This window comes from Schistocerca gregaria, chromosome 5 (assembly GCF_023897955.1).
Source record: "Schistocerca gregaria isolate iqSchGreg1 chromosome 5, iqSchGreg1.2, whole genome shotgun sequence".
NCBI classification, from domain to species: Eukaryota; Metazoa; Arthropoda; class Insecta; order Orthoptera; family Acrididae; genus Schistocerca; species Schistocerca gregaria.
The window spans coordinates 415637813-415657256 of record NC_064924.1 but is presented as its reverse complement, the minus strand read 5'-3'; the positions used below and the strand labels follow the sequence as shown (position 1 = coordinate 415657256).

Below are 19444 nucleotides of genomic sequence, written 5' to 3'. Positions count from 1 at the left end.
CTGTCCACCAAGGTTTTCATGGCACCTCTTTTTTGCCTAGGATGATGATTAGATTCCTTGTGGAGGTATCGATTCGTGCGAGTGTTCTTTCTATATACCTTGTGGCCCAGCATCCCATCCACCCGTTTAATTACTGACACATCCAGGAAATAGAGTTTACTGTAGCTCTCTTTCTCCATCGTAAACTGTATCTTCAGGTTAATGCTGTTCAGATGCACCAAGAAGACATCCAACTCTTCTTCACCACAAGTCCACACTACAAATGTGTCATCAACACAGCAGTACCATTTAGCAGGCTTTTTACTAGCAGTCTGCAGTGTTCGCTGTTCGAAGATCTCCATAAATAAATTAACAACAGCTGGGCTGAGAGGGCTTCCCACCGCCATCCCATCAATCTGTTTGTAAAACTCGTTATAGTGGAAATAAGTTGTCGTCAAGCAGTGTTTAAATAAAGCCCATACATCAGTCGTAAAAATATCTGCTATATATGAAATAGCTTCATTTACTGGCACCATGGTAAACAATGACATTACATTGAAGCTCACTAGAATATCACTTGGGCTGACGTTGATCTCCCTCAGTTGTTCAATAAAATGCGCTGAGTTTTTAATGTAACTGTCTGTTCTGCTGATGTGTGGTTGCAGCAAGCAGGCGAGATACCTGGCCATCTCTTGTGCTGGAGATGCTATGGCACTTACAATTGGTCTCAACGGGACCTGTGGTTTATGTACGTTTGGGAGTCCATAAAATCTGGGTGGATAAGCGCTTCCGTTTTGCAGAGTTGTTTTTTATCATCCGAAGAAAGAGGATATTGTTTCACCACTTATTGGGTATTTCTCATAGTTTTGGTTGTAGGATCCTTCTGAAACTTTTTGTATGTAGTGGGATCCAAGAGGTCAATAATCTTCTTGTGATAATGTTCGGTGTTCAGCAAAACCGTAGCATTTCCTTTATCAGCTGTGAGTAGAATAAAGCTCTTATTCACATTGATCTCCCTCAGTGCCCTCTTTTCCGCTTCAAATTGCTGCTAGGTGGTTTTGCTTGGCGTAAAATTCTGGCTTTTTCAGACCTGATTTCATATGCGGAATGCGATTATAACAAACGGATTCCTGCCTCCACACTTGCTATAATGTCCTCCGTAGGAACCTTTAGTGATTTGACTGCAAAGCTGCCTCCTTTCGATAAAACTGAATGTTGTTCTTTTGTTAATTCTCTCCCAGACATGTTAATCATAGTTCAAGACTTGCCAGCGACTGATGTTTCACCTCTGCCTTTCTGTAGGCCATCGAAGTTCCTCTTCTTCCTATTAGTTGCCGTTTCTGCACTGAGCTCCATGGTCCTGAACGTTAGACAGTCCACCCTATTCCATTCATAACACTACATTATGTTATTGATATATAAATAGAGATATAACAGCTTACTGCTAGTTTCTGCTAGTTCTCACCGCGTCTAGTGAATTCGTTCCCTTAGCATCACTAGTTCCACGCAGTTGTAAATGCGGTGCGCTTGTGCCGAGTGAAACATTCTCCTTGCCTTGAGAAACTTTGGCACTGTTGTGGTGTCCCGGCAGCGTAGAAAGAAAAAGGAAAGTAAGCGTACAGTTGTTGTGCTTTCTTCTTGCGCAGTCCCTTCAGTATATATAGAAGATATTTTTATGACTGCATAGTGGCTTTATTTAAACACTGCCTGATGACAACTTATTTCCACTACAACAAAGTGTTTAACAGATCGATGGGGTGGCGACAGGAAGCCCTCTCAGCCCAGCCCCAATTTATTTATGAAGATCTTTGAACAGCGAACACTGCAGACTGCCAGTAAAAAGCCTGCTAAATGGTACTGCTATGTTGATGACACATTTGTAGTGTGGACTTTTGGTGAAGAAGAGTTGGATGTCTTCTTGGTGCATCTGAACAGCATTAACCCGAAGACACAGTTTACGATGGAGAAAGAGAGCAATTGTCAACTTAATATCCTAGATGTGTCAGTAATTAAGTGGGTAGATGGGACGCTGGGCCACAAGGTATATAGAAAGAACGCTCACACGGATCGATACCTCCACAAGGAATCTAACCATCATCCTAGGCTAAAAAGAGATGTCATGGAAACCTTGGTGGACAAAGACAACAAAATCTGCAAGCTGGCTTACTTACAAGATGAACTGAATCACCTTTATGAAAAACGGATATACCAGGAAGGAAATTGATCAAACCCTCCATAAAAGAAGAAAAGAAGCCAGAAGTCCAGAGCAATGACGGTCACCTATTGGAAAAGTTTTCCTATCGTTCATTAATAAGGTCATGGACCGTATCGGAAAGTTCTGGCCTAGTATGGGATCGAAACAATCTTCAGACCCACCAAGAAGATTAAGGAATATTTAAGAACTGCAAAAGACTCCAGACATCCCCTAGCATCACCTGGGGTATACAAAATTCCATGCAGTTGTGGACAAGTATATATTGGAACAACGAAAAGAAGTGTAAACAAATAAAAGAAACTGTTGCTTAGGACACATTGAAAAATCGGCCGTAGCTGAGCATGTCTTTCGCGATGGGAATCACATAATTAGCTTTAATGACTTTTGAATACATTATGGGAGTGACAGTGATCAATGTGTTACAAATATTTACTATTAAAAACAGCCTTGATCACGTTTTATTTATTATGGTGAACAATTTTGACCACTACTGTGGTAATCTTCAGACCATTGAGTAGGAACCTCCTCCTGCTGGAGAATCACTACTAGTGATTCTCCAGCAGAAAGAAGTTCCTACTCAATGGTATGAAGATGACGACAGTAGTGGTCGAAACCGGTCACCTTTATAAATAAATCGTGATCAAGACAGTTTTTAATAGTAAAAAAAATTAATGAGACAAGCGTTCTAGCATGAACATCCCATTATCATCCGTGCATGTATAGAGATGCAATAGAAATTCACAAACACCATAACAATTTTAATAGAAAAGAGGAAGTTTTAAAGTTGGACATAATATGGACGTGGACATTGCACCAGCAGAATGACAATCGATTACTCTTAATCGAGAATGACGATGCCTTCCAAAGATAGGCAAACGGTCAGCATCACATGACGAATGGTGGTGCCCTCTATGTGCTCTATAAATGTGAGAGTACCTGGAGCCTCAGTGGCAGTAGCTGGACGACCTCAGAAGATGTCTCCCACAGATGGAGATGAAACGTCAGGTGGAAATTTTATACATAGGCCACGGCCTCTCAGCCCGGAAGTTTCAACTGAAGACAACACTGGCCGTGAAAGCCTACATTGTATGAGTGTTGTTGGTGGTTTATATTCACAATATTATAACTATCTAAACAAGATCATGTAAATAAAATAGAAAGAAACTTCCACATGGGAAAAATATATTAAAAACAAAGATTCCAAGACTTACCAAGCGGGAAAGAGCCGGCAGACAGGCACATGAACAAAACACGTAATTCTGTGTGTGTGTGTTTGTGTGTTTTGTTCATGTGCCTGTCTGCCGGCGCTTTCCCGCTTGGTAAGTCTTGGAATCTTTGTTTTTAATAAACAAGATCATGATATTAAATAATTATTATATTGACATTAAGACAAGAGATAATTACACTACTGGAAAAAAAAAGAATTTGTCGAGCCAAAAGAGGAGAAATTTTACTGATAATCTGTTTAGAATGTATATAACAAACGATTACACTGGCAGAGCCATAAGCATCGGAGTACGGTCAATAGGGCACCCAATACCTCACAGCTAGAAACCTGTTGTCTACCTTCCTTCTGCAATTCCCCCCCCCCCCCCCCCCCAATAGATGATCATAGAGGTGATGAATGTAGCCTTCCTGAATTTCCACCTGTTGCCTCAGTGGGCGATATCTCCTGCTGGTCTTGCAGACTGCATAGGATGATGATTCACACAGTCCCAAACATGCTTAACAGGCAACATATATGTGAGTTACGCTGCCACAGTAGTTAGCATACACCATGGAGAGCATATTGGGTGACACGGGATACATGTAAAAGTGGACTGTCTTACTGGAGAAGCATGCCGCATTATTGGTGCAAGAATGACAGAACAACGGGCTGAATATGTTTTGTATGTACCGTGCACTGTTAAATGGTCTCTCTACATTCACCAGAGGAGAAAGGGCGTTGCAAGATATGGCTCCCTACACCATGATGTTGGGTGTTGGACCCACATGCCTTTATCGTATACACTCCAAAGTTGGTGCTTACCTCCACAACACCACACATGCAGACGACCATTATTGGCAACAAAGTAGAGCTACCCTCATCACTGAAGACAAAATGTCTCCAATCATCCTTCTACAAATACCTACCCTGACACCAGCGGAGATGGGATGAATGATATTGGGGAATGGGAAGAAGCTGCCCCAATGGCATGCATGATCGTAACCCTGCTCCACAGAAACAGTTGCAAGTGGTCCTCACTCGTATTCCTGGAGCAACAGAGTCCATAATTTGTTGTGAAGTCACAGCGCAGTCTAATACAACACTTCGTAAGATGAGACAGTGTTGGCATGCATTTGTATGTTGCCTCTGACTGGACCCGGGCTGACAAGCATGCACACCACTGGCAACAACGATGCATTGTGGTGACATCTCACTTCTGGCACAAGTCGGCAGGTTGACCACCCAGTGTTCCGCAGACCCACTATACATCACCCAGATTCCGTGAATTGCACAAACAATTCATAACCATGCTGTTGTGGAATGATAACAATGTTGCAGGCATAGATAGAGCTCAATATAGCATGGCAAACAGGCTGCTACTGGCTCTGAACAACTGCTGTGAAGCTTGCAGTGTTCAACGGTTGACGACATAGTTCCTTATTTGCTTCCAGTGCTGCACATTTGATCATTGCATTAATTGCCCTCTTGTAATGTTCCGTGAAAATATGGAACATCGTAGTCACCTGAGTCAACGTGTTCCTCTTTCATTTTCCAGTAGTGTATTTAACAATGATACTTCCAGAAACAATAAAAGATGTCACAGGTCTGCTTCCGTGACATGATGAATTATTGTTGGTTACTGCAAGCAACCCGTATGTTAGCTCAGGGACTCTGGAGTGTTTTGTTTACTAGCATCTGTTATATATCAGAATTTTTCCACATAACACTAGGTCTAAACACTGTTCTATCAGTGACATTTAAAGAACTCAGTTTATGTGATCAGGTTAGTTGAAAAATGACACACTTTTCAGTTTATTCAACAGATTTATAATTAATATAGGTAACAAGTTGGATGACTTCATTGTTCATAATACAATTCTCAAATATCAGAATAAAGTTGGAAAGAGGTACCCCTTTCCTCTTTGACACTCAGTTTTATGCTCTGTATTTCTTATTGCAGTGACTCCTGAAAATCCAGCTGAATAAAAGTACAATGCTATGAATGGATTTAATGTTCCTTCATTGTGACAACTGAGCAGTGGATGTTTATCTTTATCAGATGTTAAAAACAAAAACGTGAAGTTCCATGCTGCCAAATTGTTTCTTCAATGTACAGTTATAAGGAAACTCAGCAAGTTGTTGTTCTGCAGAAGTTAATTCAGAAGGAACTCGGCTCTATGTTAGTTATGCACCTGGTGGAGATTACAAACTGATGCAACTAGGAAAAGATTTATAGATACCATCTTCACTCATTTTTCTTTTCCTTTGTTTTTTTCTGAAAGCTAAAAAATACATGGTTAATTTTAAAATGTGCATACTTGTTCATGTGATGAGAGATTCAATGCATTTAACTATATGAAGGTAGTGTGTAATAGCAAAAACTTCATTTTTTGTGAATTGATTGACTTACACATGATTTATTTGAGAAAAATGAACATTTTTTACCATAACTGGAATGTACAAAGCAACATAAGAACTGGAGTGGCACCACTTCAACAAAAGATACATATGGCTCCCATATTATCTCACAATTTTTTTTTAACAATTGCTTTCACTGGTGCTTTTTTCCTTAGTTGACTTGTTTCACCACATTCTCTTAACACCTGATTCAGTAGAGGTCTCCAATGCTTTGGGTGCATGTGGTTCTCTATGAACAATTCAGAGATCCACACTGAAACTGAAATTTTGTTTTGAATGAGGCCTGCAACCCTCCAAAAGTGGGGACTTGCATGACCACCTTCAGTAGAAACTTGTGCACTTGGTCCACTCCTAATTGCTTTCAAACATAAATTTGTTCAGTGTCACAAGCAAGCCTTCAGCTTCTGTACTTGTAATGACAATTTTGCCAAAGAGAAAGTCCTCCACGATGGAACTAACATCTGAGAACCATACAAAAAATGTGAAACTTTAATATTGTCTGTAGCCTTATCGAGCTACAGCTCATATTGATCTTGTTTTAATGATGTATGGCTTAGACAACTAAACAGCGAGGTCATCAGCACCTGAATTTGTTTTACTTTTTCAAGTAACAGCATTGGGATAATGTGCCATATGTGTGAATTCTGCGTCTCTGGTCTCGTGTGCCACTGTCAAACAATGCCCTCAGTTTTCCCCACCAATGTGCTGATGATTATATGAATATAATCAGTAGCAACCAATAGGAATAGTTGCACTCCAATGATAGAGAGCTTTTTGCACTTAGTAGCTCTATATGCAACATTGTATGATGATTGCAAAGCACTATTTGCTTACAAAAGTTTCTTTTTGTGCTTCTAATTCAGTAGGCTTTATAGCAAAGAAGTGGAAACATCTATCAACAAAGTTGGAATGAATGGCTTTGGAATGACATTTTAACTTGCTTTGAAACATACATGCTGCTGCCAAAACTTGAGACTTTGCATACACTGTAGTCTCTTCTATCAGTATTGTCATTTGTTGAGGTAAAGCCAGCATTCAAGTAACTGTCACATTATGTATATTTTTTTCACTTCTTCAAACCCCTGCCATTGGTTTGTGGTGCATCCTCTTCATTTTCAATTCTATATCCTTATTCAGGCGGCTTCCTCTTTCATTTCTTAGAGGAAGCCGCCTGGTAGAGTTTTGCACAGAGCACAACTTAATCATAGCTAACACTTGGTTTAAGAATCATGAAAGAAGGTTGTATACATGGAAGAACCCTGGAGATACTAAAATGTATCTGATAGATTATATAATGGTGAGACAGAGATTTAGGAACCAGGTTTTAAGTTGTAAGACATTTCCAGGGGTAGATGTGGACTATGACCACAATCTATTGGTTATGAACTGTAGATTAAAACTGAAGAAACTGCAAAAAGGTGGGAATTTAAGAAAATGGGACCTGGATAAACTGAAAGAACCAGAGGTTGTACAGAGTTTCAGGGAGAGTGTAAGGGAACAAATGGCAGGAATGGGGGAAAGAAATACAGTAGAAGAAGAATGGGTAGCTTTGATGGATGTAGTAGTGAAGGCAGCAGAGTATCAAGTAGGTAAAAAGATGAGGGCTAGTAGAAATCCGTGGGTAATAGAAGAAATATTGAATTTCATTGACGAAAGGAGAAAATATAAAAATGCAGTAAATGAAGCAGGCAAAAAGGAATTAAAATGTCTCGAATATGAAATCTACAGGAAGTGCAAAATGGCTAAGCAGGGATGGCTAGAGGACAAATGTAAGGATGTAGAGGCTTATCTCACTAGGGGTAAGATAGATACTGCCTACAGGAAAATTAGAGAGACCTTTGGAGATAAGAGAACCACTTGTATGAACATAAAGAGCTCAGATGGAAACCCAGTTCTAAGCAAAGAAGGGAAAGCAGAAAGGTGGAAAGAGTATATAGAGGGTCTATACATGGGCGACATACTTGAGGACAATATTATGGAAAGGGAGGAGGCTTTAGATGAAGATGAAATGGGAGATATGATACTGCGTGAAGAGTTTGACAGAGCACTGAAAGACCTGGGTCGAAACAAGGCCCCCGGAGTAGACAACATTCCATTGGAACTACTGACGGCCTTGGGAGAGCCAGTCCTTACAAAACTCTACCATCTGGTGAGCAAGATGTTTGAAACAGGCGAAATACCCTCATACTTCAAGAATAATATAATAATTCCAGTCCCAAAGAAAGCAGGTGTTGACAGATGTGAAAATTACCGAACTATCAGTTTAATAAGCCACAGCTGCAAAATACTAACGCGAATTATTTGCAGATGAATGGAAAAACTGGTAGAAGCCGACCTTGGGGAAGCTCAGTTTGGATTCCGTCGAAATGTTGGAACACGTGAGGCAATACTGACCTTACGACTTATCTTGGAAGAAAGATTAAGGAAAGGCAAACCTACATTCCTAGCATTTGTAGACTTAGAGAATGCTTTTGACAATGTTGACTGGAATGCTCTCTTTCAAATTCTAAAGGTGGCCGGGGTAAAATACAGGGAGTGAAAGGCTATTTACAATTTGTACAGAAACCAGATGACAGTTATAAGAATCAAGAGGCATGAAAGGGAAGCAGTGATTAGGAACGGAGTGAGACAAAGTTATAACCTCTCCCCAATGTTATTCAATCTGTATATTGAGCAAGCAGTAAAGGAAACAAAAGAAAAATTCGGAGTAGGTATTAAAATCCAAGGAGAAGAAATGAAAACTTTGAGGTTCGCCGATGACGTAATTCTGTCAGAGACAGCAAAGGACTTGGAAGAGCAGTTGAATGGAATGGACAGTGTCTTGAAAGGAGGATGTAAGATGAACATCAACAAAAGCAAAACGAGGATAATGGAATGTAGTCGAATTAAGTCTGGTGATGCTGAGAGAATTAGTTTAGGAGACGAGACACTTAAAGTTGTAAAAAAAGTTTTGCTGTTTGGGGAGCAAAATAACTGATGATGGTCGAAGTAGAGAGGATATAAAATGTAGACTGGCAATGGCAAGGAAAGCGTTTCTGAAGAAGAGAAATTTGTTAACATCAAGTATAGATTTAAGTGTCAGGAAGTAATTTCTGAAAGTATTCATATGGAGTGTAGCCATGTATGGAAGTGAAACATGGACGATAAATAGTTTGGACAAGAAGAGAATAGGTTTTCGAAATGTGGTGCTACAGAAGAATGCTGAAGATTAGATGGGTAGATCACATAACTAATGAGGAAGTATTGAATAGGATTGGGGAGAAGAGAAGTTTGTGGCAAAACTTGACCAGAAGAAGGGATCGGTTAGTATGACATGTTCTGAGGCATCAAGGGATCACCAATTTAGTATTGGAGGGCAGCGTGAAGGGTAAAAATCGTGGAGGGAGACAAAGAGATGAATACACTAAGCAGATTCAGAAGGATGTAGGTTGCAGTAGGTACCGAGAGATGAAGAAGCTTGCACAGGGTAGAATAGCATGGAGAGCTGCATCAAACCAGTCTCAGGACTGAAGACCACAACAACAACAACAACATCATCATCATCCTTATTCAGGTTATAAAAACCTGCACCTCTTTAGTGACTGCAATAACTTCTTTTAGGAATTAAGTTAATGCCCACAGTATTAAACCGCAGAGCAGCAACAGTGTTAAGTGGGAGAGAAACATCAACTTTCCCACAATGTTTTCTTCTTGTGTGTTTGGAAATGAGAATACTTTCTCTTAAGCCAAGAGTGTGAATTTTCACTGCTGCCACATTTCCGTCACAGCTGCTGTCAAAGGACCATCATAATGTGACAAGTATTATCAAACAACTGTCTACCACTGATGTGGTTTATGTGGTTACACTGTTTGATTTCCACAGCTGACACCAGCATAGGTTGCTCATTTTCAAGGAGAATAAAATAGTATTCATTGGAGAAATGCTCTAAATGTCTGAACTGAATTACACACTGATGAGCCAAAACACCATGACCACCTGTCTTCGAAAAAGTAAATCACTGATTCTGCTTATCAAGGATCTGAAAGTGTGTTGATAAGTTTGTGGAGGCATGTGGCATTAGATGTTTACACGCAGGTCATGTAATGGTGTAAATGGGCGGCTGGTTTTCGTACATGGGGATGATGCCTAATAGCAACCCAGATGGGTTCGATAGGATTTATATCGGGCAGATTTGGTCACTTAAACATCAATGAGTTCACTATAAATCTCTTCTAACCACTGTAGCATTGTTCTGGCTCTGAGAGATTGACAGTTATACTGCTGAAAGATGACAGTGCTGTCTAGGAAGACATCGTGTATTGAAGGGATGTGGGTGTTTCACAGCTATCAGCATGTCTTCGATTACTGTCACAGGTCCCATATATGCGCAGAAGTGTGTCTCCCATAGGATAATACTGCTCCCACCCGCACTGCACATTTCAAGCTGCCGTTGAACTCGACAATGGAGTTTGTGGAGATGACCATCGATCTAGTACAGCAAAAATATGATTGACCTGAGGAGCTGACAAGTTTCCATTGAGCAACAGTAGGTGGTCCCGTGCCCACTGTAATTGTAATTACAATGTTGTTGGATCAAGATGTAAACACAAAGGGATGGTCAACTGTGGCATTGTTAGTTCAACAATGTACAACAAGCGGTGTGCACCGAAACACATGAGTGTGCACCAGAATTGTGCTCTTTCCTACTTTACGGAGCAGACAAGCCTCTGAACTTGATATCCACATGAAGAGTCATTGATGTCCAACCATTTAGCGCCTAGTGGGAGTTTCACTATCCTCCTACCTCTCTTTATAGAGACTCAAGACAGTAGCACATGAATGTTCGACGAGCTTTGGTGTTTTCAAGACACTTGTTCACAGGCTCTGACAAAGGGCAGATTATTGTTACTCAAAGTCGCTTATGCCATTGGCTTTTCCCGTTAGCAGCCCATATATTTGCTAGGGTGATCCCTAGTTTGTGTGTGCTCTGATTACGTACTGTCGTTTGTGCGTCGTGTGCCTGCAGTGCCGCCAGGAAGTCTCCAACATCGTGGTTTTACAGTGCTTATAATGTTCTGGCTTATCAGTGTATTCATAAACGATTCAGTGTCTATACAGTAAAGACAGTAACTTGTATGTCACTGGAAGATTGTTAAATCTAAAAGGCTGGTGATTGGAGGCCAAAGGCTTTGCTAACATGCACTGGGAACGGGATGACCCTCGATTAACTTTTGATGGCACATTACAGACATTGCACGTCACATACTTCAGCTGAGAAGCCACCACATACTGTGCAACATGTAGGAATGCAAATGGCATTTCTATTACACGCTGTTGTTGTTGTTAGGTACCTGTATTGGATCCTTGTTCTAAGGTGTCAGGATTCTTTGTTGTTGCCACTTCATTACCACCACCACCAACAACAACAACCACCACCTACATATTTAATTTTATTGGATTTATTATTTTTTGTGGGATCAGGTCAACAAAGATATTAGTTCCGCTTTCAGAAGCATTTTTTCTTTGAAAATCTAATTGTGTATTGATGTTACAGTAGTATCTACATTACTAAATGGTCACCCGATCCCAGCTCCAGGTTACCTATCTAACAGCTGCCAGTTTTTTATTATGTCGGTTAATTATTAACAGTCATAATATGAGGTCAATGGATTTTTGTGACATGGATGGGTCCATTGTTATTTACAAATTTGCCGATAACAATTTCTTTACTGTTCACTACACTCAAGGGCCTTCTCCCGATCGTCTTTCATTGATTTATTTGTAAATTGGACTGCTATTTTCTTTTGTGCACTCAACTTATCTTGTTTATATGTAATTTTTTTCATATTTTTATGCTTTTGTTTTTCGCCAAATCACTGATACACTTTTACTACCGTCTCCTTCATTACTTTGCCAAGCAGTAGTTTACATTTTCTTCTATGACTTCCCCTTTGCCCTGTTTTTAAATTAATTTTTTTTTTTTTTTGTGACTTTCCCTAATGCATTTCTTCTCTTCCAGTCCAGTTTTCTGGTGAGAAATTGTCACCCACTCATTATCTCTTGTTAACTGTTATGTGTTCTCACTTTTTTGTACAAATTTTTCTGATTTTTCTGAAGTTTTCCTTTTCTTCTGTTTTTCTGTCCTTTCCCACGCTCTGCTTCTCTTCTTTGCTACTTCTGCCATTTCTGACACTCCGAATCATCCTTTCATGCCATTATGATCTCATCACACATTACATCCCATCTTTTTGAAAATACTCTTTCACACTGTAAAAACTAAGGTCGCACATTCTGTTTCTGGGAACCTACTTTTCGCTTGGAGTTACTCCCAAAGGCCTGATATTGAAAGTCCCTGTTTCTGGATGTAATTGTGCACAACACCAGTATCCTTTACAGTTTCAAATACAGCAATCCCATGCACTTACCCTGGTAATGTCACCTGTATGCCTCATCTGCCAGTTTACACTCCACCAGCCTTCTCTCCTTGTACAAAATCTTGCAGTTATCTGCCCCTCACATTTTCTTTGGTATCATCCATTAAGCCAACTTCAAACTTCAACAACATGCCAGACTTCACCTAAAAAAGCTGTCCCACATTCTCCTGAACTACCTCGACCATGGTGTTGCCCTTCCTGTCTCTCTCTGCAGCTTCCTAAACAGCCACACCATCAACCACACCTCCTCTCTATCAAACAGAGCTCGGCCAACCTCCTTAACATCCCACAGCCTTCACCACTATCTGCCAGACCAGTAATAACTCAATCAAAAGAACCAGTCACAACACTACAATGTTCTCAGCCTCGTGTTTGGAGCACTCTCCCTTCCTGAATTTCATGTATTATTCAAGGGTCTCACTTTCAGCTCTACACCTGCATTTAACTGTGCTACTTTGATGAAGGACCTACTTTTTTTCACACATGAAATCATCTGGAAATATCACTTCGCAATGCAATCCCAATACTTTTCCAACAGGAAACCTGACATTGAACCCTGCCTTGAACATTTCAGACAACAATCCCAACCTGCTCCACCACCACTACCTCAGAATCATCCCTTACAAGCCTTTCAAGAATACCCCACATCCAGCATTGCTTCACAAGCCTACCTCAGGTTCCTACATGACCTAACTTGTCCTCTGTAGAACTCCAGGCTCTGCAATCCCTAAAAGCTGCTTACTTCATCATTATCCTCCCAGCAGACAGAGAATCTACCACTGTCATCTTGACCAACAGGAGTGTGTTAGTGAAGGTTTACACCAGCTGTCTAACACCTCTGCATATGTCATCTGCCATTGAGATCCCATTCCTGTGATTCAAACTGACCTGCAGTTCATACTTAAAAACCCAGTCCCCTCACAAGGACTGCCATCTCAATCTATACAACTTCTTACCCACCCAAACCACCCACGGCCACCTTTTACCTTCTTCTTAAGATACACAAAATCAATCGCCCTGGCCATCCTATAGTTGTTGGCTTCAAAGCCCCCCACCGAACATATATCTGCTGTAGTTGATAAACACCTACACCTCATAGTACAGAGATTTCCCTCGTATGTTAAAGGCACCAGCCATTTCCTAGATTGTCTGAATTCTGTTCCCATCCCAGTTCCACAACACACCTTGCTTGTCACCATTGATGCTTCCTCTGTATATACCAACACCCCCCACGTGCATGGTCCTGCTGGTGCTGAACATTTACTCATTCAGCTCCTATCTGATGCCAGACATTTGACATGCTTCCTACCTACCTTAATCAACTTTATACTTACCAACAACTATTTCACCTTTGAGGGGAAGACATACAAACAGATCAGGAGTGTGGCTGTGGGAACCAGGATGGCTCCTTTGTGTGTCAACCTTCTCGTGGGTTACTTGGAGGGGGCTGTCCTGAGATCCATAAGCCTTCAGCATCTGGTTTAGTTTACATCATTGATGATTCCAGAATGAGATTTTCACTCTGCAGCAGAGTGTGTGCTGATATGAACCTTCCTTGCAGATTAAAACTGTGTGCCTGACTGAGACTCGAAATCGGGACCTTTGCCTTTTGTGGGAAAGTGCTCTACCATTTGAGCTACCAAAGTATGACTCACGCTCGGTCCTCACAGTTTTAATCTGCCAGGAAGTTTCATATCAGCGCACACTCCGCTGCAGAATGAAAATCTCATTCTGGAAACATCGCCCAGGCTGTGGCTAAGCCATGTCCTGCAGTATCCTTTCTTTCAGGTGTGCTAGTTCTGCGAGGTTCGCAGGAGAGCTTCTGTAAAGTTTGGAAGGTAGGAGACGAGATACTGGCAGAAGTAAAGCTGTGAGGACCGGGTGTTAGCCGTGCTTCGGTAGCTCAAATGGTAGAGCACTTGCTTGCGAAAGGCAAAGGTCTCAAGTACGAGTCTCGGTCGGGCACACAGTTTTAATCTGCCAGGAAGTTTCATCATTGATGATGTCTTTGATATATGGACTCACAGTGCGGATGACGTATTAAAATTCCTGGAATCTCTAAATACCTTTTCCAAATTAAATTTCACATGGTTCTGTTGCAAATTCCATGCCACTTTCTTGCTGTTGATCTCATCCTCACTGAAGGCCAGCTGTCACATTAAATCTACTATCAAACAACAGTACCTACATTTTGACAGTTGCCATCCTTTTCATATCAAATATTTCCTCCCAGGCAGCCTTGGCACTTCTGGTAAACATTTGTTCAGTTGCAGACCCTTTACAGCAATACTCCACCGTTGTCATCTCAGCCTTCATTGGACGTAACTACCCCATCAGCCTAGTTAAAAATCAGATTTCCCAGACCATCACATCCAATCCTAGTACTGCTGATCTCTCAAAAAACAACTTCGGAGCTGTGATATAGTTAATGTCATGATACCTTTGTTGGTTGGAGTGATGGAGAGGAACAGCTTGGTGACTGCCTAAGACATCCAAATAGTCTCCATGCCGACATAAAATTTACTGTGGAGATGGAAAAGGACTAACAGCTACCACTTCTAAATATGCTGGATACGAGGCGTTGTGAAAACCTGGGAAACAGTGTTTCACACACACACACACACACACACACACACACACACACACACACACACACACACACACACACATATATTCATGGACTAATACCTGCACTAACAAGTGCAGGAACAGGATTGATCAATATGTTTGTAATGCAAGCAAGATGAGTATGTGAGCCGCAGCACTGCATGCTATAAATTGACAGAGGATTAAAGTGTTGTTAGATTGGCAAGGTACAAAAGAAACAGACGTGTAATGTTGGGAATACACCGCATACCATGTATGTATGTAAAAGTCTGTTGGAATAACTGGATCATCAGTCAACACCAGGATCATCGAAAGTAAGCAGCATTGCAGGTTGGCACAGTTGCAGAAATTAGTCATGTGTTAGCCTGACCACATAATAAAATTCAGTGACATTTAAGGTCTTACTGTGAAGAAGAGCTACCACCCTACTTCTTGAGGGAAGCTATAGAAATCCTGAGACGTGACAATAGGTTCAACAAGAAAGAGGAAAGCCTCAAGGTCAATGAATCCTGGATTCCTGCACTGCAGTAAAAGACCTTTGCTGGTAGCAAGGGGAGAACCACAGCAGTAATGACCATGGAAAAGCCCCAGATGTTGACACACCAAGTAGACACTCATATGATCTGTAACTGCAAGCTTGACACAAGTGAGCTACCAGCAGTGGAGAGTGAAGCTTTGACAATGACAACCCCTCGTTCTGGCAAAAGTCAGAAAAATCACCGGACTAACTTTGGCCTAAGAACCAGAGATAGAACCAAATGGCCAATTTGTCAACAAGTGGCCACGAAAGCCTTAACAATTTTGTAAAGGTATTTTAGTTTGCTAGGGAGAAATTGAGATCTGCTGTATCCACTAAGGCTAATGATTTACTGTTTCACTGAACATGGCAAATAATATTTGCTGCATTTTTCTGAATGCTGCCTAAACTGTGAATACTACACATCATGGGACTTCATTAGTGTCAGATGAGCTAATAGTTATGATTTATTTATGTAACTGTGATACGTTACTGTCAAAATTTAATATTATTATTATACTGCCATTGCCTGTAATACTTTCTTATTCTTTCTTTTAATCTTCATTCCATTAAGTGATTTTAAATGGTTTTTGTTTATCTGTCCACACTGCTACCTAATGTTTGGCCAGATTTTCTGTTGGCCACCTTTAAATTTATTATTAACTTCCTCTATTTCTGTAACAGAATTTGTGGATATCTTTATTCTAATATGTAAATTGTAGGATCTGAAGTTTCTTGGAAAAGTTTAAAGGTTGTTGGAAGGTATTTCACTCTGCTGTCTTAACATCCACGTGGTGAAGAAAGCTTGAAAAACTAATTAGAATCATTATCAGAAAGAACATTGAATCTCCATTTAAAATACACAGGGTAAGCTTAATAATACCAGAGAAATGAAGAGCATTCTGCCTAAATAAATATTGTAAAACATGCAGAAAATGAGGTGGCAAACAGCTGGGACAGAGGCAGCAGATGCACGGGATTGGAATGTGGTACCCGCTGAACTGTGTCTGGCCACAAGTGGAATGAGGTGTGCGATGCTCAGTGGAGGAGTAGATTGAGAGGGGTGAGTGGTGAAATAAGGTTGTGGCAGGGGTGGGAAAATTCGTGATTTGGTTGGTACTCATTTCTGGGCACAGTAATTAGTCTTCAGGACTGCTGAAGGAAAAAAAAAAAATTAAAGTGCTTGCTCAATCAGTAGGTCCCTCCTGTTTAGATATTTCATGGGGGTCACTCCTCTGTAGATACTTCATGGGGGTGATCAGAGGTTCAGGGCATATGCAAATATCGTATGTGGAACCTAATTGTGGTCTAGTAAAATAGACAGAACTGCAGCTGGGAATAAGATACAAATAGTTGTTTACTGAGGTAGCTGGGTGAGATACAGTAGTGACTGTATCATTACTTACTGAAATTAGCAACTTATAAGTTCAGTAAATAGCTTTCAATAAAGTTGCTTTTTTTCACCCCTTGTGATTGAAAAATAAATTCAGCTTAACTTTACAATGAGGGCAAGTTGTCCTCTCGAGTCCTCATTTAAGAGATAAAGGTTACTGTGTTACTATAAGTCACCCTAACCTCCCCAAATTCCAAGAATTCAGACATTGGGAGTAAATCACTGTTAATAATGACACTGATTGAAGAAATAGTTGTACGGTATAGTTTCTGCTATTAGTAGTTTCCTGACTGCCATGTAGGTGATTGCTACTACATACCTCCTCCCTGTGACTGACTCTTTTTCAACTCCTAAATTTTTCTCAAATTGTGCTTAATGGAGAAACGGTGTTGTCATGAAGTAATAAATAAATTGGGGTTCTGTGGAGTTAAAATTATGTACTATTCCTTCTACACTAAACTAATATTGATACCTTGTGTTTTATGTGTTGTGTAAGCAGTAGAGATTTTGTACATATCAGCCTCAAAAACGAAAAACAAATACTTAATCTCTTGTGCCATGAAATAATACATAAATCTGTTTTAAATTTGTAAATATCTGTTAACTTCCAGGAAACAAGTGTTAGCTGCCCGACTTGAAGCAGAGAAAGATGGGGTTGTAGTGCCTACGACATTAGAGGACTATTGTATCAAGACACAGGTGTCAAAGCCAGCCACCGAACCTGTGCTCGATATGACAGACTTTTATGATGATGACTACGATCTTGACGACGATGATGACGACGATGATGAAGAGGATGGTGATGCGGACGGTGATGGTGATGCAGATGACAGTGGAAATGGCGAGTCGTGATGACATTCGTCTTGGCGTGTGTTTGCTGTTGACATTTGTATCCAGTCAATGGAAATTGCTGGTGTCACGAAACGGCATGGCAGGGTAGAGTGCTTGGAGGGGGTTGACAGGTCACAATTTCATGTCCATGATTGTATCTCTGTAATGCATAATGCTAGTAGTAGTATTTGTGCTTACTGTTTGAGAAGTCCTTAAGAAAAAGAGCAAAGAAGATGGAAAGAAACAGTTGTATGTCATTACCCATGTTAGTCTGTAGTTCAAATGCTAAAAGCATGCAGAAATCAGAGGTGTGTAGTATAAATGTGAACTGCATTGCACTTCACATTGCAAGCACATGTGCATTACAGGGTAATCTACTACACTTCGGGAGAATTTGTGCATTGTTGGAAACAAAATCCATGTGATGCAGTATGTTATGCCTATCACAGAACTATTATCCTCGTTCATAACTTCAGGAAGGAAGGTTGCTCTGTTTTTAACACTGGTCTTCAGTTTCATTAGCATTTTATAAGATGCAAATTCAAAAATCTCCATAAATTTTCTGTGGACAGTTCAACAAAACACAAATTTCAGTTTGGCTTTGTACATTTATCTTTCTTCTGTCATATTTCAACAAAGGTGACGATGTTCTAAACATAGGTTTGTACATACTGAACACAAACTGGAATACAACCTGCCTACTGCACATAGCTCCACGTTTGTAGTATGCTCCAGGTGTATATAATGATGTACCTTTCACTGTGCACCTCAAAACCCTCTCTTGGAAAAGTGTGGTGCTCCCGGTGAACAAGTGCCCAACCTACAGTGCCGTGTTATCATTAACTGTATGTTAGGTAGTTGGATCTCTTCAGCTCAAGATGATCTACTCCTGCCTTCAGGACTTGTGTGTGTTAATGCTGGTGATTAATTCGTCCTTTGGTTGTAAATGTATAAATGAGTAGAGATAAATTTTTTGGTGGTTCACATTATACACTTGTGGAGTCGTATAGGTTTGCTGTATTGTGATCTTGTTCTACTTTATTAATAAATTAAATTAAAATTTAGTTGTTCCTGTTATTTCTATATAGATGCCAAAATGCTACCAATAAAAGGTCATTAAAATATTTGAATATATGTATCCATTAAAACACATGTACTGCAAGACAAAAGCTATATGCTGTAGTTTACATGGAAAGGTACAGTCTTGAGCACAGTGCAGTTCTTTCTGTGTGGCATTTTGGCATGTTATATTCATCAATAAACTTAGTGATTATATCATCTTACGAGAGTTTGTGTTTATCCCTTATAAATATGGTGTGTGTGTGTGTGTGTGTGTGTGTGTGTGTGTGTGTAGTTTTAGAGAGAGAGAGAGAGAGAGAGAGAGAGAGAGAGAGAGAGAGAGAACTCCCATTAATTTAATATTATATTGCACCATATATCTTTTAATATTAATTATCAGAGATTACTCTTCTTTCTAAATTGTTGTGTGTAGCTAGTGTCTTTTTCTTTATTTTTGTTGTTACTGCTACTCTTGTTATAGAAACACCTTAATCTCTCTTAGTTAATTTGATTTGTGCTGTATGATTCGTGAATTTCATAACAAAAGCTTGTAAATACTGCTGAAAGTGATGTTGGAAATGAAGTATGAAATTTTAATCAGAACTACTCATGTGTGACTTTCGTGAGTGTAATGTGATCTTTCCCCTTCATAATACTTTTTTTTATGAAAGTCTAAAACTTAAATTGAAAATGAGAGCTGAATAAAAGACTTGTTATCTAGAATGTCTATGATTCTTAACAAGTGTCAGCATGTGCAATTTGTTAGAAGTCAGTATCATTATTCTTAATGTCATGTAGGAGGGC

General features: G+C 40.1%; 1 protein-coding gene across 1 annotated transcript in view; it reads left to right on the top strand.

The window, feature by feature from the left end:
* LOC126272398 (ubiquitin-conjugating enzyme E2 R2) overlaps positions 1-19243 on the top strand; it is an 89196-nt gene extending 69953 nt beyond the window's left edge. The window contains exon 5 of the mRNA XM_049975221.1: positions 17362-19243. Coding sequence (XP_049831178.1) covers positions 17362-17602 — 241 coding nt within the window. The 3' untranslated portion in view covers positions 17603-19243. The remainder of the gene's footprint in view (positions 1-17361) is intronic.
* The last annotated feature ends 201 nt before the right edge of the window (positions 19244-19444 follow it).